Raw genomic sequence first — 23935 nt, forward strand, 5'->3', positions numbered from 1 at the left:
ACAAGAGAGAAAAAATTAGGGCAGAACCGGAATAGAACAAAAATTGGGGGTCCAAATAAAACCCGGGCATCGGCTGGGCTCGTCGCAAATAAGCCCAGTAGATACAAAAACAGCACTGGTTTAACATTTTTGTGCAGATTATTCTATTCAACAGATCTGCTCATTTCTTTCCAGATCTTCATGGTTTTTCACTCCAATTTCTTCTCTCTCGAAACAAATTAAAAAACGCGGTAACTCCTCTGTTCTTCTCTCTGTCTCCTCTCCTTCCATGTACTCGTAGATCCTATCTCTCTTTGACGACGATCTGGCTCCATTCCTCTAATCAACGGCTAATTTCTCTGTTTCGGCAATGAATTTTTCGTTTTAGCATTTAGGTGAGAGAGAGAAGGAAACTCTGGAACTATCGGTTTCGAAGCATCGGAGAATTGAGAAACAAAATGGCGGCAGGTGGATTTGTGAGCCGAGCGTTCGAGTCAATGCTCAAGGAATGTGCGGGCAAAAAGTATCCTGATCTTCAAAAGGCTATTCAAACTTATTCAGGTCAGATCTGTTTCCATTTTATCTGGTAAATTGTGCTCTAATTATTAATTATAATTTATTTTTTTATAATCTGTTTCCATTTTACTGTTATTTTTTGTCTAATTTTGATTCGTGGCGAATTAACCGGGATTGCGAGTTTAAGAAGTTTTAGTTTTGAATTGTGCTCTGTTGATTTTTCTAGTGCATTAGGGGTTATTTAGTTATTTAATCTTTGTGTTCCATATTTGATGGCGTTCAACTATGTTATTACTTAAAATGTAGTTAGAATGGTAGTTAGAGATATTAAGTAGGGTTTACGAGTAGTTGCATTGTTTATAGGTTATAATCTGTTTTAGCATTAGATTAAGAAACTCCGGTTCTATGGAGTACTCGGATGACTTTCCTTTATAAGTAATTAATTTCACATTTTTATTAGAAAATGAGTTTTCTGTTTTAGAAGATGAACCTTTTGTGTGATGGATTTTAGTAGGGATGTTGTAAGTGACATCTTTATGTATTTCAAAATGATTTGTGCAGAAATGGGAGAATGAAACAAATAATGACAGGAAAAATTGATGATGATCCTGGTTCTTTTTTTTTTTTTTCGTTATAATGGATTGTTGAGTTGGTCTTTTCTTCTTTTTTCCCCATGATTGACTAATTCTTTAAAAGACAATTTCTGATGGGGTTGACACATGAAATAGAGGACGTATGGTATTAAGAAGAAAAAGAGGGTGGGAGACTAAGGATGTGGGGCCTTAACATCCTACCGTGCACTATTCTCTACGCATTAATAGACGACATCTTCACTGGTTTTGTTTTTTATATGAACTTATCTTATCTCTTCCTGTAATTTCATGTTGTCTTCTTGCTCGTTGGTTATAGCATACATCTAGTTACCTTTTTTTTTCTTTAATTATATTCTTCCATTTCTTCAGATAGTCCAAAGCAAGCAAAACAGCATTCTTCATCCAGTGAGACAAATCAAGTAGCATCTTTGGCTGGAGATGGAAGGTTTATATCTGTTTACAATATTATAATATACTAGCCGTTTTTGTTCTCACTTGGATTTATTCCTAGTTTCTTGCCCAAGATATTAACCAATGAAATAGCATATTTATTATTTTCTTTTTGGTCTATTAGTTTACTTATTCTTCGTTTAGTTCAGAGCTGAAGCTTTTGCCTGTCACTATGGCCTTTGTCAGATTTAGCAAACTAAAACTTTAAATGGCCTTGTTAAAAATGATATGGAATTGTTATTATTGCCATAATGTGATCATGACTGATACTATAACTATTGCAGATGCCCTCTAATTTTTGTTTTTGATTTTACTTATAGTTCACTTGAAACTGAAACTGGAGCTGAAAAAACTGGAATAGAACCTGATGGATCAAGCACACTTTCACAAAGTGTTGTGGATACAGAGCATGTTAGTAAGCCAACTGGTGGAAGTGGAACCATCACAACTGCCTTAGCAAATGCAGGATACACCTTGGAAGGGGCTGAGGTGGAGCTTGTTCTGAATCCTCTTCGACTTGCATTTGAGACAAAGAACTTAAAAATCCTTGAACCTGCTTTGGATTGTCTTCATGTATGTTGTTGCTTTCCTTCTTGATCTATATTCTGAATGTTTATTTTCTACTTAATGGTCTTCTCTACGGTTTTTGTAAGACATCAAGGGAAGTCCTAATCCGTCTGAAATCCTGTGATATATTTTCCAAAAGGACCTCCTTATTTTTGTTCAATTTGTTTTTGGAAATTTTAATGCCTTTTTTTTCTGCATAATAATTACTGACATGATCATCTTTAATTCCATAAGCACAGAAACTAATTGCCTATGATCATCTGGAAGGAGATCCTGGTTTAGATGGTGGTAGAAATGTTCCTCTGTTTACAGACATTCTGAATATGGTCTGCAGTTGTGTTGATAATTCTTCTCCTGACAGGTATGTGCCATTGTGTTTGTTAACCTTTGTTTATAGCATATGTTACTTGTTACGCATGTTTAATTCTGGAAAACAATTTGCAGTACAATCCTGCAAGTCCTGAAGGTGCTTCTTACTGCTGTAGCATCCACAAAATTCAGAGGTACATTGTCCAGGATCTAGTGGTATTCTTGTCTGTTTTATTATCTAGTATTTAAACTCAGTCATGTTACAATATTGCTAATTCAAAATGCAGTCCATGGGGAACCTTTGCTTGGAGTTATCAGAGTATGCTACAATATTGCTCTTCACAGGTACTTCTTGGATTTGTCGAAGATAGTGATAGTCCAAATTGAAGTAGTTCTTATGATTTGTGGCTTTGATGTGTAGCAAGAGTCCTATAAACCAAGCGACATCAAAGGCAATGTTGACACAGATGATTAGCATCATATTCAGAAGAATGGAGGCTGATCCGGTTTGGAATTTATATTTCTAATCTTTCATTATTTTTTTCTCCATGATATATCAGGAAGAAAGTTGATGATGTCTTGTAAATGGGTTTCAGGTCTCTACTTCATCCGGTTCCTCTGATCATACTGAAGCTGCTTCTTCAGAGAATTCTACCTCAAAGGCTGAAGAAGCTTCCTCAGGTGACCAAGATGAGAATGAAATGACTTTAGGGGATGCACTTAATCGGGTCAAGGATACGACACTTGCATCTGTTGAGGAACTTCAAAGCCTTGCTGGTGGTGCTGATATCAAGGTGCATCCTTTTATTTACCATTGTTTGTTATGATTCATTTGACTTGTAGGCCTCTCAGTTATGTAGCAAATGCTGGGTGTTTGCTTTTATTGAAGTTTTCTTTTGGTCTTGTATGGTTCTTAACGTGGTACTTATGTGTCTTACAGGGTTTAGAGGCTGCTCTTGACAAAGTTGTGCATGTTGAGGATGGTAAAAAGATCACAAGGTATGGACTAAGATATTTTACCCAGATTGCTAGTTTCTGTTTTCTTGCTTCGGCTGTATAAAATTGCAATTTTTTTATTAATGCTTGGTATCATAACTCTTGAACCTTATCTTAGAGGGATTGACCTGGAGAGCATGAGCATTGGTAAACGTGATGCATTACTAGTTTTCCGCACCCTTTGCAAGGTTGGTTTTCTTCTTATTCTGTTGCCAATTATTGTTGGTATTTTGGAGTCTCTGCTAGCATTCTGTTCACGAAATATTTTGTCTCGCAGATGGGTATGAAGGAAGATACTGATGAGGTCACAACCAAGACACGAATTCTGTCTCTTGAGCTTCTGCAGGTTAATTTATGAATTTATTTTAAGTTATGTAAGGATGTTTGGTTGGTAGTCTTTGCATAATACTATAAAGCACTTTCTAGACTATGTGGGGTCAGATTTACATATGCTTTATTTTGTTTTTCTCTGTAGGAGGATATATTTGCATTTTTCATTCTTATTAGTGGCAGGGAAAGTGTGCACGTGATCCTCATTGTATTGAAGTTGGATAGATATGGAAGTCTGAAACTACTGAATAGAATCTCATTAGTAGCTTTAAAAGAATCTTATTGGCATAAGCATTGTTTTAAAATGCCAAAATTTGTTTGTTTTTAATGGTTGAAAAGAAAACATAGCTAATGTCTTTCATCATATTTGCTCGCCTATGGTATGCAGGGTTTGTTAGAAGGGGTTAGCCATTCATTTACGAAGAACTTCCATTTCATTGATTCAGTGAAAGCATATCTTTCATATGCTTTGTTGCGGGCTTCTGTTTCACAGTCCCCTGTCATATTTCAGGTTCTATTGCATCTACTTAATCACTTTTCTTCATCCTGTTTTAGAAGAATCTGCTATGAGAATTTGCCTCTGACTATGCATTTATTTGTGCCAGTATGCTACTGGGATATTTGCTGTGCTTTTGTTGCGATTCCGAGAGAGTCTTAAAGTATGATTATCTTCTTGACAGATTGTTAAAGCCATTTCTTTCAAAGATGGCATTAGCGCCGTGATACACACCACTTCTACTTTATGCCTGAATACTTTATCTTATTTCTTTTCAGGGTGAAATTGGTGTCTTTTTTCCCTTGATAGTTTTGCGGCCATTGGATGGTTCAGACTTCCTCATCAACCAAAAATCAAGTGTTCTCCGGTACAGTACTCTTTTTAATTAGTCATACTGTCATATTGTGTGGCATTCACTATTCAGCATATTGTCTTCAACATGTTAGTTTGCTATTTGCTTTATATTATCTACTAACCGTTTTAATTTTAACTTTTTAGGATGCTTGAGAAAGTTTGCAAAGATCCCCAGATGCTTGTTGATGTATATGTGAACTATGACTGTGATCTTGAGGCACCAAACTTGTTTGAACGCATGGTCTGAGCTCAGTTACTGTTCCACTGTCATTTATTTATATATTTATAATTTATTCTAGGCTTTTTTATATAAGGGTACCATTTGCCTTTTGGCCCTCTAGGTCAACACTCTGTCTAAAATAGCTCAAGGGATGCAAAATGCAGACCCAAACTCCGTTGCTGTCACCCAAACAACATCAATTAAGGGTTCCTCCCTCCAGGTAGGTTAATCTGTTGGCCAGCTTTATTAAATAAGCTTGCTAATTATGAGTAATACTTTTGTTTTATATTTCTATGCTTCCATGTCACCTGTGGTTGCTTAATAAAGCTTTACTTCTTAAATTCTCCAGTGCCTTGTCAATGTACTAAAATCACTAGTTGATTGGGAGAAATCTCGAAGACAACCAGAAAGGAAGAGGGGACGTAACCAGTCTCCTGAAGAAGATTCAACTAGAGAATCTGTTGAGATAAAAAGCAGGGAAGATGTTACCAGTAACTTTGAGAAGGCAAAAGCTCATAAATCTACCATGGAATCTGCCATCTCTGAGGTAATTGATTGGGTTTTATAGTCACAGTTTAGCATATTAGACTGGAAGTTTTCTGCAATGCGAATATGATACTGGAAAGGATTGTTGATCAATCCTCAATTTCTCGGACTGTAATTAGGTTCTGAAACATAGTGTTAATTACATTGCAGTTCAACAGGCATCCAGTGAAGGGTGTTGGGTATCTGATATCAAATATATTGGTGGAAAATAATCCTGTGTCAGTTGCTCAATTTCTAAGAAATACTCCCAGTCTGGACAAGGTAGAACCCTTATCGATCAACTTTTGCTCAACTCCTAGAGAAGCTGTCTAAGTCTTAGCATTGTTGCAGGCAATGATTGGTGACTATTTGGGTCAACATGAGGAGTTTCCCCTTGCTGTCATGCATGCTTATGTAGATTCGATAACATTTTCAGGAATGAAATTTGATACTGCAATACGTGAATTTCTTAAAGGATTCCGTCTTCCTGGGGAGGCTCAAAAGATAGATCGTATCATGGAAAAGTTTGCAGAACGGTATGGGGATATCTATGCTGCATGTATATAAATGTCTTCGTGCCTAAAACATAAACATAAGCATGGCTTAATCCAATTATTGGAACAGATTTAAAAATACTTTAATTTAGTGGGGGTTCTTTTTTTATTAGCTTAGCTTCACAACCCCATCCTGAAATCCGAAAATCTCTGCACCGAACCTTTTCTTTTAAATACTTTTGAGATTCTTTTAATAACTAAGCTATAGCCAATTTAAATAAGAGTCAAATACCTATGTGTATAAAGATCACTCTTCTATGAGCCGTTTTACTATTTGTATGGTGAGTGTTTTTGAATACAATTTTTGGTGTCCAATTAGTATGAAGACTATATGCCTCTTTGCATCACTAGGTGGTGATTTAGTCTTCTCGTTATGTGTTTGGCAGATATTGTGCTGACAATCCTGGTCTGTTCAAGAATGCAGACACTGCATATGTTCTTGCATATGCAGTTATCATGTTGAATACTGATGCCCATAATCCAATGGTCTGGCCTAAAATGTCAAAGCCAGATTTTATACGTATGAATGCCACAAATGATCCTGAAGAGTGTGCCCCTACCGAACTTCTGGAAGATATATATGATTCTATTGTTAAAGAAGAGATAAAAATGAAAGATGACGCAGCTGGCATAGGGAAAAGTGGCAGGCAGAAGCCAGAGGGGGAAGAGAGAGGCCGCCTTGTTAGTATTCTTAATCTGGCTCTCCCTAAAACAAAGTCAGCAACTGATGCTAAGTCTGAAAGTGAAGCAATAATTAAGCAGACACAGGCTATTATCCGGAACCAAGAAGCAAAAAGAGGAGTTTTTTATATTGCACAAGAGATTGAACTTGTAAGGCCCATGGTTGAAGCTGTAGGATGGCCATTGCTGGCTACTTTCTCTGTTACAATGGAGGAAGGTGAAAATAAACCAAGGGTGGTTCTCTGTATGGAAGGATTTAGAGCTGGGATACATATTACATACGTCCTTGGAATGGATACAATGCGCTATGCGTTTTTAACATCTCTGGTCAGGTAAAGCTGTCTTTTTCTACTTGAAAGAGTTCCTCTTGCTGCTGTGTTTGCCGAGTTCCTCCATCCCCCTCCCCTCTTGCTACCATTGCTTTATTTCTGCTCTATCATTCTAATCATTCTGTTCTTCTTACCTTGTCTTATGATGGGTTGTCCTGCATCAGTCAGTATTACATTTAATGGGGTAGTTCATTTGTCAATCATTATAATGCTCTTAGTCCCTAGGGAAAAGCTTAATTGTAATGCTTAGTCTGTGATTTTGGATGTTAGGTTTACTTTCTTGCATGCTCCAAAGGAAATGCGTAGTAAAAATGTCGAAGCATTGCGGACTCTATTGGGCTTATGTGACTTAGAACCAGACTCTCTTCAGGACACGTGGAATGCTGTTCTTGAATGTGTTTCTCGGCTTGAATTTATTACGTCAACTCCTGCCATTGCTGCAACTGTCATGCATGGATCAAATCAGATCTCTAAGGATGCTGTTGTACAGTCACTGAAAGAATTGGCTGGGAAACCTGCTGAACAGGTTTTTGTGAATAGTGAGAAATTGCCTAGTGATTCAATTGTGGAGTTCTTCACTGCTCTCTGTGGTGTATCAGCAGAAGAACTAAAACAAACTCCAGCTCGTGTTTTCAGCTTGCAAAAGCTTGTTGAGATCAGTTATTACAATATGGCTCGTATACGTTTGGTATCTCTTTTAAACTGATAGACCTCCACAAGATCACTTGTACATGTTTTTATTTACTTATCAAGATTTTATGGCTTGTCATATCACTGTTCTCTGACCATCTTTGAAATTCAGTTAATTTTCTTGGTTCAAAATGCTTTTAATCCCTTTCTTGATAGTTCTGGTTTTTTAAGTAAAGAAGATTATAAATTACATGATATATTTCTGCCATGCTCTCTTGATATGTTATGGAGAATATTCTGAAAATTTTTTAAATAATTTCATTGAATTAACATTTACATGTAAAGTGACCATAGTTTACAAGAATAGAGCATTTTATATGAATTTGATTTTCCTTTGACCACACGTGCATATTATAAATTATTAGTTTTAGATATGTAATTTTGACCACACGTGAGCTGTTATCTTGACATAGTGGGATCTAGCTATAGTTTCTAAATTGATTTATAAATTGAAAATCATTTGTTTTTTCTGCCAAAGTACATGCTGGTTTAAATTTTAAAAGTTTTAATGTTATGTCGACCAGGTCTGGGCTAGAATATGGACTGTCCTCGCAAACCATTTTATTTCTGCTGGAAGCCATGCTGATGAGAAAATTGCTATGTATGCGATTGATTCTTTGAGGCAGCTTGGTATGAAGTATTTGGAGCGTGCTGAGCTGACCAATTTTACTTTCCAAAATGACATTCTTAAACCTTTTGTTGTTCTCATGCGGAACAGTCGAAGTGCAACCATAAGGAGCCTTATTGTTGACTGCATTGTTCAAGTATGTGTGCTTGCTCAGATCTCCTGAACATCTAGCTCTCTTACTTGATGACGTTTCCCTCTTTTATCTGCATAAAATTTGCAGTTAATACATTTTTAATTTTAAACCTTAACTGTTGGTTTTTATTATTCTGTTGGGCACTTGTGTGAGACATTGACTGATAATGATGTTATTGCAGATGATAAAATCAAAGGTTGGAAGCATAAAGTCCGGATGGCGAAGTGTTTTTATGATTTTCACTGCTGCTGCAGATGATGATTTGGAATCAATTGTTGAAAGTGCATTTGAGAACGTGGAACAGGGTAAGAAGCAGCCATTTTTCATCTTCCAGACTGATGCTTCTCTTCTTTTTGCCAACTAATCTAACAGCAGGTTCTTTGCAGTTATACTGGAACACTTTGATCAAGTTGTTGGAGATTGTTTTATGGACTGCGTCAACTGCCTTATTAGGTTTGCCAACAATAAAACTTCCCACCGCATAAGTTTGAAGGCTGTTGCCCTGCTCCGTATATGTGAAGATCGTCTAGCAGAGGTTTGTTTTCTGGCCTTCAGCTTGATTTGTTAATTGAGCATGTTGTTTCCTCACTCTCTCTCTCTCTCCAAAAACAAAAATCCATTTTGTTTGTTTTGTTGGCCCTCTTCTAGCAAATACTTTTTCTGTGTGTTCTCAGACAACATCTTGAATTGATTGTCTGCATTTATATCTATATTATTATTACATCTAGTTTATTTCATAAGGGAGGCAATTGGGCTAGACATGTCAGGTTCTGGCCATTTAGGCTTTAGGTTGTTGAACTTTTTAGTTAATTCAGGTTGGGTTGTTTGACCAGGTTTTTCTGGTTTGAGTCAAATTTTGCCACATTATACTTGCAGAAAGTAACCAGATTCAGATCTGGGTTGAGTCTGTATTTGGGTTGTTAGATATCCTAAAATAGAATTGTATCTTATGTTATAGTGGAGTTAAAATCCTGCATATTATTTTTTTCACATGGCCAAAAGAATTTGTTTAGATATAACCATGTTCTTCGAAGATTCTCACCCAAAATTTTAAATTATCTCTGGTAAATGGGCCGGTGACTCTATCCTAGCTGATGTAAATGGATCCTATTATAAATCCTCGGCATTGAACAGTAACAGCAATAATAGCAGCTTCCCATTGAGCAAAAAAAAAAAAAAAGCAGTTTCCCGGCTTAATATGCCAAAAGGACATAATGCTCTACTTCAGAAAGTAGCTCTTGACAGTGATAAGATTTGAATACTGTACAGAATTGAAAATTTCTTTTCACAACAGTAGAAAACGCTAACTTAGGACCCAAAATATCAGTTGCTCCTCATCTGTAGGACAGTTACTTAAAAGCAAAGAGAACAGCCTGCAATCACCAAGCACTAGCATGGGAACAGCACCTGAAGGGATTGAAGGTGCTGCAGATTCACTCTTCAATATCCAAGCAGCCATTGCTTCAAAGCCTTTCTTGGAGTGGATCTGACCTTAGCTTTGAAACTCATAGACTGAAAATTGTTGCTTCAAAGCTCAGAAAGGATAGTAACTTTTAGTACAAAAATTCTCCAAGACAAAGAATGGTCCAAGATAAGGCATAAAAGACAAAAAGACAATTGGGTATGTAAATGATAAAAGTATGATTTCATCTGACAAAAAGTTCCTCTGCCACTTAATTGTCTAATATGACTGCTTAAAAGCAAGCATTACCCCACAAATTTGTATACATTTACAACCAATTCTTTGTATCACTAGAATGCTTTTGTCGATATGGAATGACATTGACCAAAGCCTAGTGTTCTTCGTCATAGTTGTAAATGAGGAAAACATTGTGAAGGGACTTTGAATTGAAATGTTCACAGCAATGGCCGAAAAAATTGCCATAGTTGCTACCTCTTCTCAGGATAAAAAAAAGAATGTTTAAATTAACTATTTGCTTTTATTGATTACTTCAAAACAATGTTTACAAAGTTGCTTAACTTCCTTGTAATGAACATCTTTACTTAAGTGCTTCAGCGTGTTTTCAAATTACAGGGACGTATACCTGGTGGGGCTCTGAAGCCAATTGATGTTGATGCTGACACAGCGTTTGATGTAACTGAGCATTATTGGTTCCCAATGCTGGCTGGTTTGTCTGATTTGACATCAGATTCAAGACCAGAGGTTAGGAGTTGTGCACTTGAAGTTTTGTTTGATTTGCTGAATGAAAGAGGTAGCAAGTTCTCAACACCATTTTGGGAGAGCATTTTCCATCGTGTATTGTTTCCCATATTTGATCATGTAAGACATGCTGGAAAGGAAAGCTTAATTTCTTCTGGAGATGAGTCGCTTCGTGAAAGCAGCATTCACTCGCTTCAGTTGCTGTGCAACCTTTTCAACACTTTTTACAAGGTATACGAGTTTAATAATGCGATTTTCTTTTCCTTTTCTTTTAAATCCTCGTAACTAATATTCTCATGATTTGACATGAGAAGGGGGGGGGGGGGGGGGGGGTGGGGGTGGATTAGATTGTGACAGAAAACAGAATGTCATCTAAATTCTAAATGGTCCATATTATCTTGTGTTTGCACCAAGTTTCCTGACAATTATTGGTCTTCACACAGGAGGTGTGCTTTATGCTGCCACCACTCTTGAGTTTGCTGTTGGACTGTGCTAAAAAGACAGATCAGACGGTGGTTTCAATTTCTCTTGGTGCATTGGTGCATCTGATAGAGGTTGGAGGACACCAGTTCAGTGAGAGTGACTGGGATATGTTGTTGAAGAGCATAAGGTTTGTATCCTTTCCAATTTTTTAACAATCAGAATTAAGGGATTTTGTAGTTGTAAGTCATGTATTTGTTTACTTTATTCTGATCACCAGAGATGCATCATATACAACACAACCACTTGAGCTACTCAACACGTTGGGACTAGAGAATCCAAAGAACCCCTCAATTTTAATTAGAGATTTAGAGGTTCAAACAGGTGGTGAAGGCTATCAGTTTGATGCTAGTGATAATGGGAAGATTTCACCGCTTGCTTCCCCAAGTGCTGGTAGTGATAGCAGCACTAGGAATTCTAATGCATCTGTTTCGCAATATCACAATCAAGAATCTGGGTTACAATCTAATCCAGATGGATCTGAAGGTTAGCTGTTGTGATTTTTTTTTACCTTGCTATTTGCTTAAACTTTAGACAATTGGTAAGCTGTGTGTTCACTAGCTAATATCATTCATGTATCGGAATCAGTTTGCAGAATAATGTGCCAAACTGTTTACAAAGTTTAATTCTCCTCTGATATTATTCTGAAGTTATGTTTTCCTTCATACGATCGGCGAAGGGGCTGACCCTATTCTATGGTTTGAAAGAGCTCAATTCAGACATTCGAAATGTGTGTCCATTAGTAAACCTTAAGAATGTATACATCTTTATTCTTGTAGGTGTTCCCTCACCATCAGGTAGATCTCAGAAATCTGCTGAAGCTGGGAGTCTCCAACGAAGCCAGACAATAGGTCAAAGAATTATGGGGAATATGATGGACAACCTATTTCGCAGAAGTCTTACGTCAAAATCAAAGAGCCGTGCGTCAGAGATTTCAGTTCCATCTTCACCACCCAAGGTAAGCAATTCATTTCTGGTTGTGTCATAGGTGGTTAGCGATTCTTTGCTCTGGGTGTTTGATGTTCCCATATCTTTGGTGGATCAATCACCGGATAAGTTCTATTTATGGGTTTTTATTCATACCTTACATTCTTTTATGGCTTTTTTCTTTTCATACCTTATGGAAGACAATGTAGAAGTTCTTGTTCCTGATGGTCACAGTCTTCACTCTCTACTGCTATTATACATTTTCTTATTGGGGTGGAGGAGTGCATCTAAATGCTTGCTTAATTATTTATTGCACTTGCTCTGTGTGTGTGTGTGTGTTGCACTCAGTTTATTTTATGTTTAAATATTTGCTTACAAGAAGCAAGTTTTATCATTTCAAACCCGCCAACGTTTTTTATTTGAGGATCAGATAAAAAAATGGCAGACGCTTGTCAAAAAATAAAAAATAGTGGATATGCCACATCCTCATTTATGGATGTAATGTGTTATTGGCACTACATGCATTTTCTTCTCTATTCTTTTTTACTTCCCTCTCACTTATTTGATCTGATACTTTAGCTTCCTGAGGCTGTTGAGCCAGAAGCCAAAGATGAGGAGGAAAGTCCACTGATGGCAACTGTTAGGGGCAAGTGCATCACTCAATTGTTACTTCTTGGTGCTGTTGATAGCATTCAGGTTTGCATCTTCGGACCTTGGGTCATGTGGTATACTTCTGCAATTTTATCACCAACTAAAATGTGTCTGAATTGGCAGAAAAAATACTGGGATAATTTGAAAGCAGCACAGAAGATTGCCATAATGGACATTTTGTTATCCTTGTTAGAGTTTGCTGCTTCATATAATTCTTATTCTAATCTCAGAACACGTATGCACCATATTCCTGCTGAAAGGTGAGAAAAATCTCTTATACTAATTTCAATTTTTATCATCATCTTGTTTGTTTTGTTTGCTGCACTATTTTCATTTACTCTTGAGTTGGAAAAGGCTTGCCTACTAATAACTTCATATCTTGGCAGGCCCCCTTTAAATCTGATTCGCCAGGAGTTGGCAGGAACTTCAATATATCTGGATATCTTGCAAAAAACAACTTCAGGATTTAATGACAAAAATGGGCAACATCTAGAACCTAATGGTTCTCAGGACACTGATATTTCTTCAGACAACAATGGTTCAAGATTGGCTGTACAGTCTTTTACAGAAATGAAACTGGAAGGAATAGCAGAAGAAAAGTTGGTATCTTTCTGTGAACAGGTACTCAGGGATGCATCTGACCTTCAGTCTACGATAGGAGAAACTAGTAATGTGGATATTCATCGAGTTTTGGAGTTGCGCTCTCCAATCATCGTTAAGGTATAAAGTTTATTTACTCTCTCTCTCTTAAAAAAATTGAAAGTAAACACGATGTGCTTTGACTATTTTTGTCAAAGCAAAATGAGTAGTTGCTTATTAGTTAAATATTGTGTGCCAACTATGCCTTGTCTATGTAGCAATCTAGGCTTTTGCTAAAATTATATTAGTGCAAGATAAAGGAAAGTCATGACTGGCTGGATAGTGTGTTTGATTTCACACATTTCCTGAGAAAAAGAGTGCAGCTCAGTTCTTTTCTTTTTCTTTTCCCCACTTATATCAGGCCTGCCCTTTTTTTCTTCTTGCTGTCTCTGTTGGATATGGATTGAACTATTATTGCTTTGATTCATGAAGTGAATACCTCCTCACTGCCATTCTTTCGGTTGTCACATTATGTCATAAAATTGTTTCTAATGATCAGGTAGATTGCTTTAAGTTTTATTTCTAATGGCGATCACCTCATTCTTGGGAGTGGTAGTGAATGTCAACTTGATTATTTGCTCTTGAGAGTTCTATTAGTTGCGATGCTAATCGAGAATTTCGGTTTGTTTTGCGCTTGCAGGTGCTTAAAGGCATGTGCTTCATGAACAATGTGATATTCAGGAAACACCTTCGGGAGTTCTATCCTTTGCTTACAAAACTTGTTTGCTGTGACCAGGTAAATCTCCCTTTCTCTTTGCCTGTACCTTAGATCTCCTTTTAGATTTCTAATTGCAAGTTTGTATGTAATACAAGAATAGATTTCAGTTTTGAGGCATTTTCTGTCTCATTAAGATTGCTGCCATCACTGCTGCTCCTGCAGAGTTGGCACAATTTTTGTATTGCCCAGTCACCATAATTATCAAGCATCCGACATAAAACCATTTGGCAATACATGGAAAGGCCCAACATGATACAGGCTTCAACTAGCTCAAAACTTAAGCAATGCTTTATAACATCCCATAATACTCTCTCATATGTCATATACAATCAGTTAATGGGTAACAAACAACTTGGACTTGTATACCTTCATTACCTTGTCATTTTTCTTTTAAATTTCCTTTTCAGCTCGTTTTATTATTTTGTTGATATGGCTCTTAAAATGTAGTCATAAAACCCTTATACCGCCAATTTTGCATCCTGAAAAGCACGATCATGCTCTGGGCATTTATATTTGTAGCACTATCCCTTGCTAAAAAGTTTATTTTGACTTGGTGTAATTGATGAATATATTTCTCTGCCATCACTCTTCAAAATTGTATTCTAGGAGCAGATTTAACTAAATGTTGCAAGCGATTCTTTGCTAGTCTTGGCTAGATGTGGTCAAACATGTAAATAAAAAAAAATTCTCAGCATGTCGTGTCCCATTTGGTGAGACTGCAGCCTCATCTATGTTTAGGTCATTTTCGCATGTAAAGCAGATAATCCACATAGCGCCATTTTCATTCTTTAAATCTGTTGATAACGAATTGTATCTTTTATTTCTACAGATGGATGTCCGTGGAGCACTTGGTGATCTTTTTAGGGCACAATTGAAAGCTCTCCTACCATGAGAGTTGTAACGGCTATTTTGTTTGAGCTGCTTTCGAGGAATGATTTTCAGCGTTGCCTGCACATTCCATAGCGTATCAATGTTATCCAAGTGAAAAGAAAAAAAAAGAAATGGTTGAAAATTGAAATATTTTCCTGTAATCTTCCATTCTTTTTTCCCCAGTAGTATAGAGTTAATAGAGGGACTTGTTTTCGGATATGATCCCTGATTTTTATACCAGAGTTGCGAATAGAAAACCATCTTTGTATCAAAATTTTTTTTGTGTTATAAGGAGAAACATCAATATTGATTTTCCCGCAGCATCTGAAAGTTAGGCTCGTAGAGTTGGCGGATCGGTAGAAAAATATTGATAAAATTGGGAAACTCGTGTCAGTCGGCAGACAATTTTCGTAAATCCTTCGTGACCATGCATTCCAGTTCATCTTAGAAAATTTCCACTGACGGTAACTACTACTGTACAATTTGATCCTTGCTAGTTCTACTCGGACCAAGCAATATACACATTACTGGCAGGTAACATGGATACAGCTGGCGTGTTCAAGAATTGCCTGCTTTAGAAGTCTAAGTATGGGATTTTACAATCTGTTTCCCATAACCTTTTACGAGTTGGGTGGTGAGGTAAAGGAGTTCATATTATCCAATAGGAAGAGAAAGCGAAACCTTGAATCAAAAGGTTGGACAGAGAAGCTTCGAGCGCCAAGGATCCTCCACTTATTACGTGATAAACAATCTCTAACCATGGAGGCTTGCTGTGGTGATAAGAATTTACAAATCCAATCGGGTAACAGTGAGTCTTCAACAACTCCTTTGGCAAACGAATGCAACAATTTAGGCACCAATAGTTTCCCTTTGTTACTTATACCAACAGATGCCTGAATGTAATCCTTCAGTGACCTTTTTAGCAACTCATTCACATTTCCAGGCTTGAAAATCCTCACCTGATTACAAAATGAGGACAATAGAAACACTCAATAAAACTGGAAACCAGTCGTATCGATTAGAAATCTCATAATAGATTGGTAGATGAATTGCTTGCACAAAAAAAAAAAAAAAAACCAAAGCTTTCTAGCAAAGTCAACTAATCAATTATTTCTCAATTTCCAACAATATTAGTGGATTCCTATGCTTTTGTAGTGAAAGATACTCAAAATACTGGAAGGGGGAATGAGAAGCAAATGAGATCTTACCGCAGGTGAAGAATGCAACCCACAACTTAAAGCAAAATATAGAAGAGGCTCAGGATGATCAATTGAATATTTCTGCTGCTCATCAGATGCCTTGAATTTATGAAGTGCAAGAAATCCAGCCTAACATGATTACAATGAGAAGGTATACATGTCATAGGATACTATCAATGAAAAATCAAATACAAAAAAGTGAAGAAGAAAATACCTCCTTGAAAATGAAATGAGGTATGGAAAAAATGGATTTCCTCTATGGAGTAAAAAAATAAAGGAAATAGGAAGTAGGACTACATCCCAAAAAACTTAAAAAATCGATCAAAGAAGCCCTGGAAAGTCCATTATACAGAGCATCCTTTACTAAGCTAGTTTACCATCCTTCCAGAGATGCCATATGTTTAGGTACTGGTAAATGCACCTTTTTTTTTTTTTTTTGCATAACATCCTATATGGTGCATTTCCAGTCAAATTTTGGATAAAGGATTAAGGTGCCTCAGCTTAGCTATATTGCATCATCAACAAATCTTTTTCAACGGGCCAGTAACTGCACATAAATGGAGAAGTTATACATACAATTTGTGGACGATAAGCAGCAGGATTCATCTTTAAAATGGTGCATTCTATGTCTGCTGCACTCACTGAAAGTCCTCCAACAATATAGGCAGCCTGCATGTCATCATGCCATGCTGTTAGCAATTGTTCAAAGCAGCATACATTGGGGAGGAGGGGGGGAGTGTGGAGGGATAACAGAAAAAATGACAGCAACAAACCTTCTGCATCAAGGAAAATAGTTTGATATCGTTTCTTGGAACTCCATATGCTAAATATGCCTGATAAAATAGAGATAAAAGAGATAAAAAATCAGAGATATTATTCAATGAAAGCATAGGAAGTAATATCTATTGATCTAGATGGCATGTAAAATGTGCAGGAAGGTCAGAAACTGAGGTCTGAGACCTTGTGTGCAATTCTTCCAGCCAAGACTCCCCATATTATGAAAAAATTCCCAACTTATCGTAGCTTAGTGTGTGCCTATATATATTGTCTAAATGTTTGTGAGAGACAGAGTGAGAGTAAATTGCATAGATGGGAAATGAGTAGAAGATTATTACATGCATGATCAAAGCATTATACAAGTTAACCCAAAATGCCAGCTTCTCACTGCAACTCATTTGAGATGGATTCACTCTCGCCAACTGCTCAACAAGTAATCTGTAGGCAAACAGACGTCAGGCTCATTGCATAAAGCCTTTCTACTTAAGGCTTTATAATAAGATAGCTCCGAGAATTCCACTTCCCTACTCTAGAGCAGAGTGATTGGAGCCAATGGAAAGAAGATATAAAAAAAATGCCTTAATAAAGGAGTTAAATAGTTGACCTGAATCTTTCTAGAGCCATAGCGGCATATTCAAGCTCTTTCTTCCCAACAGACAACCATGAAACTTCAACTGCTGCGCTGTAGGCCCCAATACAACTTGTCCAGTCCACTTTGCTAGAGACTCCATATGGATCATATGCACCACCTCTGGAGGGACTTTTTACTAAGGAAGTTGCAATGGACGAGTCTGAGAAAGATTCCAAAAAGTTGGCAAGATGGCAATGAGGCGAAGCTTGTGACACCAAATACTGGGCAGAAGAAAGCTTGGATGAATCTGCTAAGAAGATGAAAATATCTCTCATACGCAGGACCATTTCTTCAGATAGCTGATTGGGATGATGCCAAAGGTTCTCCACAAAATGATCTTTATCAATAACAGCCTGTGGTAGAGGCATGTCATCCATATTTTCTTCTGCTTCCTCTTCATTACAATGTCTTGCAATCTGAAACATAAAATAGACTGTTAATCAGTTTTCCTTTACCTCTGCAGGATAAGATAAAAAACTGACTAGAGTTATGTACAGCAGATGTAATATCCTAAACAAGTTGACATAAAAAAGCCAATGAGTAAATACAACATGATAACCAATTCTAACTATTTAAAAACCACAGCCCACAGGATCACCAGCATAACACTGAAGATATAGCTGAACGTACTGGTTCTGTTAAGTAAGCCAGAGAGCTATCAAAAACAGATGGTGCGGCACATGGCAAATGTTTAAAACGGTACTCAGCAAGACGTCGCTCATTCCTCTCCTGACTAAGCTGATATTGTAAAGAAACAAATTCTTGCTCAAGCTTTGATACTGTAATCTCTAGAACAGCTATGCTATCTAAAAGCTCCTGGACCTGAAATCCAAATTGAGGAGATTGAGAAAAGAATATAAAAATGAGCAACCATGCACAGGGAAACTGACCTTATCTGGAAGCTTGCTGGGAGAATTAGGAGAAGGTGAACCAGAGTGTTCGACGGCACTTGCCAGAGCTAAGTGCAAATCAGTCTCTTCCTGCAACTGCTGCTGCAACTTTTTAACCTGTATTATCCAAGTGGTAGCATGTGGCATGAGCATGAGATATCAATCCTGCACAGAGTTGGCAGTTACAGGCCCCCTAAGAAAAAAATTCGAAACTTGAATATCATGGCACTTCAATAATCATTCATTAGCACAATCGTTACTCTCTCTCTCTCTCTCTCTCTCTCTTAAAGAAGTAAAGAGCATCATCTTAGTAACAAAGCTCTCCTAATCACATCCATGTTAATCATGTTTCATTTTTCTCCCCTCACTCAAGTCTTCTGCAATTCCAATGCTCCTTTGCTTCCTTGCTGAATAAATCCAAATAAAGCTTCAATAAGCTTAAGATTTATGTTGATGAGGAGTGTGGCGATGTAGACCAAAAAGAAAGTTCAATGGATTAAGGCACGATTATCTTGGCTCGGGTTTTGTTAAAAAAAGAGAAGCATGGAAAATGCTCCAGTATTCACTAATCATTGCCTATCCCTCGTCTCATGTTACTATAATTTGCAGTTCATACTTTTAATTGTCCGGCCTAGTACACTTCTATAGAAATATTAAGACTTGTGCGAGCTCAAGAAATCAGAAATGTCCGGAAAAAAAAAAGGGACTTTAAACAGTGGCAGGAGTTTTTATGTAGCAGAGAACCGCATGGCAATAACTTGGACGAACTAAAAAGCCTCATGACCTTAATCCAAAGCTTAACATGCAATCTGCAACAAATTTTTTTAGGAGAGAAACGGTAGAAAAAAACAATCTAGAGAAATAAATCGATACGTCACTTGCAAAAGAAAAGGAAATATGCAGAGACATGGAATCCACGTACATCTTGTTCAAGCTGGTACTTATAATGGCACATCTGCTGACTTTTCCCTTGTCCACTCCTTTCCTGGGGCTTAGTATCCTGGGAACAACATGATTTCAAAATCTAAAAATCTTTAACAAGGCCAAATACATATACCATAATAAGTCCTTGCTCGCATAGTAAATAAAAACTCCCCAGATAACAATTTGCATTCTGAAATTTATAACCATAAAATTGGAAGTAGAGAATTAGCTTTGCAAATTACCTGCAACTCAGAACAAGAGTTACAAGGGTCGTCACCAGCTGAAAATGACCTGCTCCAAACCTTGCCACTTTTCCATTGCAAATATCTATTAATAGAGCTTGCCCTGCAAAACCATCCAGCACACTACATTTATCATTACAAAAACGGGAAAAAAAAAAGCATAAGCAGTATAAAAAGAAAAAGACCCACCAGTTGATTGGTAAAATAAAACCCCCATTATTACCACCATTGCAATTTTCATTCTCATTGGTGCTGTTAGTAATAGGACTTTGAGGATGGTGGTCTTCATCCAAAGCTTCTGCCTTTAGACAAAGCATCTCCAAAGAGAAACAAATGAACACCAGAGCCAGATGCAAGCAAAGCAATTAATTTAGGCTGAAGTCCACCATCATGTCTTCTTCTTGCACTGCTGACGTATGGGAATCTAATAACTCCACTCCACAAATAAAGCCTACCCTTTTACGAAAAAAAATAAAAAAAAACAGCAAGGAATTATTTTCAGGTTCAAGAATGAACGAAAAGGGACAAACTACAAAGAGAAAGTGGGGTAGATGGGGTGTAATATAAGAGTCTAAGAGTGGAGGAGTACTAATGGGACGGGCGAAAGTGACCCCAGGTCAACAGTTGATGCGAATGTGGATCTATCATATGTCTCTCTCTCCTTTTCGAGCAGGAGTCTTCATTCACCGACAATACTCACATGCCTTTTCCTCTTTTCAGTGGTTTTTATTGTTTGTTTTTTTCTGTTTCCTCTCACTTTTAGTTCTTAACGATGTCGTTTCTTCAGCTATAGGATTGGCGTTTGCCTGCATCAGTTGTCAGAAAGATTTTGCAGGGGAATTTTTTATTTACTTTTATTTTTTTAACTTAAATAAGTCACTCATAACAGTATAACCTGACCTTGTGCATTTCTAAATTTTTTTCTACTAAACTTTAACACATTCTTTTGTAGGTGTTACAAAAATTAGTCCATTATAACATTCGTTAATTCGGTAATCACGTTGTGGATTTTAAAATGAAATATTCATTTTATATATTAATGGACTTGAAATGAATTAGAATGAAATCCTAAAAATTTGAGAATGATTTACTTACTCAATTATTTTATTTATAAATTTTTTTAAATTTATTTAATAATTATATGTCATGTTAAAAAATATAAATTAAAAAAAAGGTAGAGAAGCAAGTAATAAAACTCTAGGGCTATAAATTGTTTATCAAACTCTATATTTTCCATTTTGCGAAAAAAGAGAACTCAAATGGATCCAATTTGAATGGCCCAAAACTGGGCCAGTTGGTCTTGGTCATGCAACTGTTCAGCCCAAACTCCCAGCTTAGATCCATTTCAGGCCGGAGACCATTATAAGAGCAGCTTAAGTACCAAACAAGAGTCTGGGCCAGGTCTTTTTCTTTTGGAATTGGAGCCGAATTATGGTCAAGGATTAATTGAACATAAAGCTACCCATCGTCAGGAATTTTATAGGGAAATCTTCCGAAACGAATAGCAAAGGAATATTAAACCAGTTGTTGACAAAAGCTGAATGATCAGAAAGCTTCTTTCCATGAATGGTGAAACTTTATAGACCAGACAAAGATCCTAGTTGGAAACTATGCATACATTCCTTCTATAAGGGTTATGCCGTTTGGCTTTATTGAGTAGCTACACGTAATGAACTCCAACATTTCACTCTATGCCTTTCTTAATTTACATATTCTCTGGCATATTAAAATAAGGGTTTTGGTTGATGATTCAAACTTGGGTTTTCCCTTGGAATCCTGTTCCTTGTTGAATCTTTATGTAATTCCTTCCCTTTCTTTTCCCTTTCGTAAAAGCACATTTTCTCCACCTTATATGGCTCTAAACTTCAGACTGCTGCATATAGAAACGCATAAAAACAGACCTCCAAAGAAGCTGATCAAGACTCAGATAGAGATTCTTGTTTCTAAAAATGGGTCAAATTCGTTTGTTATGGTTCTTCTTTCTATGGCTGGTTGGTTGTGGAAGCTTGGCTAAGGGTGTCTTAGGCCTGGCTTGCAACTGGGGATTGCAATCAACACACCCGCTGCCACCTACCATAGTGGTCAAGCTCCTGAAAGACAATGGATTCAAGAAAGTGAAGCTGTTTGAAGCTGATCCTGGAGCACTCAAAGCCCTTGGAAGGTCTGGTATCGAGGTTATGGTTGGAATACCAAATGACATGTTGGCATCGCTTGCAAGTAGCGTCAGAAATGCTGAGGCTTGGGTGCAACAAAATGTTTCCAACTACATATCCAATTATGGAACTGATATAAGGTAACTCAACTTTCACCTTTCCAAAGTTAATTTGAGCTAAACTTTGCTGTCGAAAACGTTCCGTACCAAGTGTCCGAAAGCTTTTGACAGATTAGCTGAGTTCCAAAATTTTGAGTACTTTTAAGGTGCATTCACATTTAAGAATTCCAAATAATATATAAGACATGTAATTTTGAAAAAAGTGTCAATTGTTTTCATATGTTATATTGAGTTGTTTATTAAAGAACTCGATTGGGAGAAGCAAATCAAAATCACCTTGATAGTTTTAAGCAATTTAGCATAAAACAAAAACTGCTTTACAAGTTCGGACTTAAGTATGATATTTTTATTTGGAATAAAAGTTAATTTGCTTTTCATTTCACAAAAAAAAAAATCGGGTTTGATGGATTCAATTGGATAAGATTTCTCTTTCTAACAAATACAATTATAATTGTCGATATAATAAGATGATTGGTTCAACGTTTTTTCCGTTAGAAAAGGATTCGACAATATTACAATATTCAGATTGTAACTGCCTTCGTTCACCTACATATAGAAGCTGAATTGATCTTTATGGTATATGTGATTAATTTCCAGGCACGTTGCTGTAGCCAATGAACCTTTCCTTCGGACCTACAAAGATATGTTCGTTCGTACAACATTTCCAGCCCTCCAAAATATTCAAGCAGCTATTATAAAAGCTGGGCTAGGCAAACAGGTGAAGGTAACCATACCACTGAATGCAGATGTCTACCAGACTGACAGCGGCCTACCCTCTGGCGGCAATTTTCGACCTGATATCTATGACCTGATGATTAAAATTATCAAATTCCTTCAAGACAACGGCGGCCCTCTCACCATCAACATCTACCCGTTTCTTAGTCTCCAAGCTGATCCCAATTTCCCTAAAGAATATGCCTTCTTCAACAACACTGCTAGCCCCCTTGTGGACGGTTCCATCGTTTACACCAATGTTTACGATGCCAACTTTGACACTCTCATTTCAGCACTCGAAAAGAACGGCTTCGGACAAATGCCTGTCATCATTGGAGAAGTTGGCTGGCCAACTGATTGTGACCCCAGTGCGAACGTAAACAACGCCCGCAGGTTCAACCAAGCCCTTCTCAACCGTATAATTCAAGGCCAAGGCAGCCCAAAACGCCGAACCCCTCCTGAGGTTTACTTGTTTTCACTCATTGATGAAGACAACAAGAGCGTTCTGCCTGGAAACTTTGAGAGGCATTGGGGTATTTTCAATTACGATGGAAGCATCAAATATCCATTGGATATAGGCAATGGAAGACCTATAGTCGCAGCCAAAGGCGTCAAGTATCTGGCCAGGCAATGGTGTGTATTGTCGCCGTCGGCGAGCATTTCAGACCCCAATGTGGCACAAAGCATTAGCTATGCTTGCCAATACGCTGATTGCACGACTCTTGGCTATGGATCCTCCTGTGGTAATCTGGATGTCAGAAACAATGCTTCTTATGCGTTTAATATGTATTATCAGACCACGAATCAAAGGAAAGATTCATGCTCTTTTAATAACTTATCTGTCATTACCACCGTGGATCCATCTCAAGCACCTTGTCGTTTCGAGATCATGATCGACATTGGGAAACATGAATTGGCTCGCTCCCATGGCAAATCTTCGGCTGCAAGAATCCCAAGCCTCATTTCGGCTCTGATGCTGGTGTTGGCATTTGTCATTTGTGGTGTTTATTGATTGAGCTCGTCATTGCCATTCAACCAGGCACTGATCATTTCTTTGCTTAGCTGAGTTTAAATTTTTCCTAGACCACATCGATTTAAATCATTTTACACTGTAAAATAACCATTTGTTCTATGAAATTATTGTTAAAATTTGATTACTTTCAAATTGACCTCTTCCAAATCTCAAACTCTGGGCCTACTGCAATAGGTCATCCGCTTGTTTAGGAACAATAAGCTCTACCCCTCTTAAGAAATAAATGAAATAGCCCAACTCAACTGCCAGTGTTTAACATGTTCTAGGCATCAAATGAGGCAATCAGCTTGCTTACGCTTCATTTTGATCGGCTGAATGTTTAACATATCGAAGGCCCGACCTGAAAAATGTAAATCCAAAACCAATCTTCAGTCTCGGAGTGAGCCCAGGTATGACGCCATGGGACTGCCACTGTACTTGAACTGGGCTTCCTTCATCTCAAACTAGTTTAATGCTA

General features: G+C 37.3%; 3 protein-coding genes across 6 annotated transcripts; 2 read left to right on the forward strand and 1 right to left on the reverse strand.

The window, feature by feature from the left end:
* Positions 1-96: 96 nt before the first annotated feature.
* Positions 97-15116, forward strand: ATMIN7 (HOPM interactor 7). Of its 2 annotated transcripts, none has more exons than XM_018127303.2 (34): positions 97-230; positions 368-540; positions 1458-1533; positions 1859-2111; positions 2345-2466; positions 2550-2608; positions 2702-2759; positions 2836-2920; positions 3011-3208; positions 3355-3413; positions 3529-3598; positions 3688-3756; positions 4129-4251; positions 4346-4399; positions 4515-4603; positions 4735-4831; positions 4932-5030; positions 5160-5357; positions 5507-5617; positions 5687-5871; positions 6276-6902; positions 7170-7587; positions 8114-8353; positions 8532-8655; positions 8737-8885; positions 10386-10742; positions 10955-11121; positions 11212-11477; positions 11771-11949; positions 12498-12614; positions 12693-12829; positions 12956-13289; positions 13849-13944; positions 14756-15116. In XM_018127303.2, exons 2-34 carry the CDS (start codon positions 438-440, stop codon positions 14816-14818), a joined length of 5382 nt encoding a protein of 1793 aa, XP_017982792.2. In that variant the 5' UTR covers positions 97-230; positions 368-437; the 3' UTR covers positions 14819-15116. The 2 variants fall into 2 exon arrangements, with proteins under 2 accessions (XP_017982792.2, XP_088665735.1); XM_088809609.1 differs by having other exon boundaries at positions 132-230; positions 375-540.
* Positions 15117-15201: 85 nt separating this feature from the next.
* Positions 15202-20114, reverse strand: LOC18588192 (rho GTPase-activating protein). Of its 3 annotated transcripts, XM_088809610.1 has the most exons (12): positions 20049-20114; positions 19649-19915; positions 19460-19562; positions 19216-19293; positions 18294-18410; positions 18034-18225; positions 17377-17819; positions 17111-17210; positions 16769-16828; positions 16572-16664; positions 16005-16124; positions 15202-15755 (listed from the first exon to the last, which is right to left on the reverse strand). In XM_088809610.1, exons 2-12 carry the CDS (start codon positions 19774-19776, stop codon positions 15417-15419), a joined length of 1773 nt encoding a protein of 590 aa, XP_088665736.1. In that variant the 5' UTR covers positions 19777-19915; positions 20049-20114; the 3' UTR covers positions 15202-15416. The 3 variants fall into 3 exon arrangements, with proteins under 3 accessions (XP_088665736.1, XP_007012494.3, XP_017982793.2); XM_007012432.3 differs by lacking the exon at positions 20049-20114 and having other exon boundaries at positions 19649-20010; XM_018127304.2 differs by lacking the exons at positions 19649-19915; positions 20049-20114 and having other exon boundaries at positions 18294-18458; positions 19460-19478.
* Positions 20115-21354: 1240 nt separating this feature from the next.
* LOC18588193 (O-Glycosyl hydrolases family 17 protein) lies at positions 21355-23480 on the forward strand. The gene is made up of 2 exons (XM_007012435.3): positions 21355-21752; positions 22329-23480. Exons 1-2 carry the CDS (start codon positions 21409-21411, stop codon positions 23455-23457), a joined length of 1473 nt encoding a protein of 490 aa, XP_007012497.3. The 5' UTR covers positions 21355-21408; the 3' UTR covers positions 23458-23480.
* Positions 23481-23935: the final 455 nt, after the last annotated feature.

This window comes from Theobroma cacao, chromosome 9, assembly GCF_053813885.1.
Source record: "Theobroma cacao isolate CCN51 chromosome 9, ASM5381388v1, whole genome shotgun sequence".
Lineage (NCBI taxonomy): Eukaryota > Viridiplantae > Streptophyta > Magnoliopsida > Malvales > Malvaceae > Theobroma > Theobroma cacao.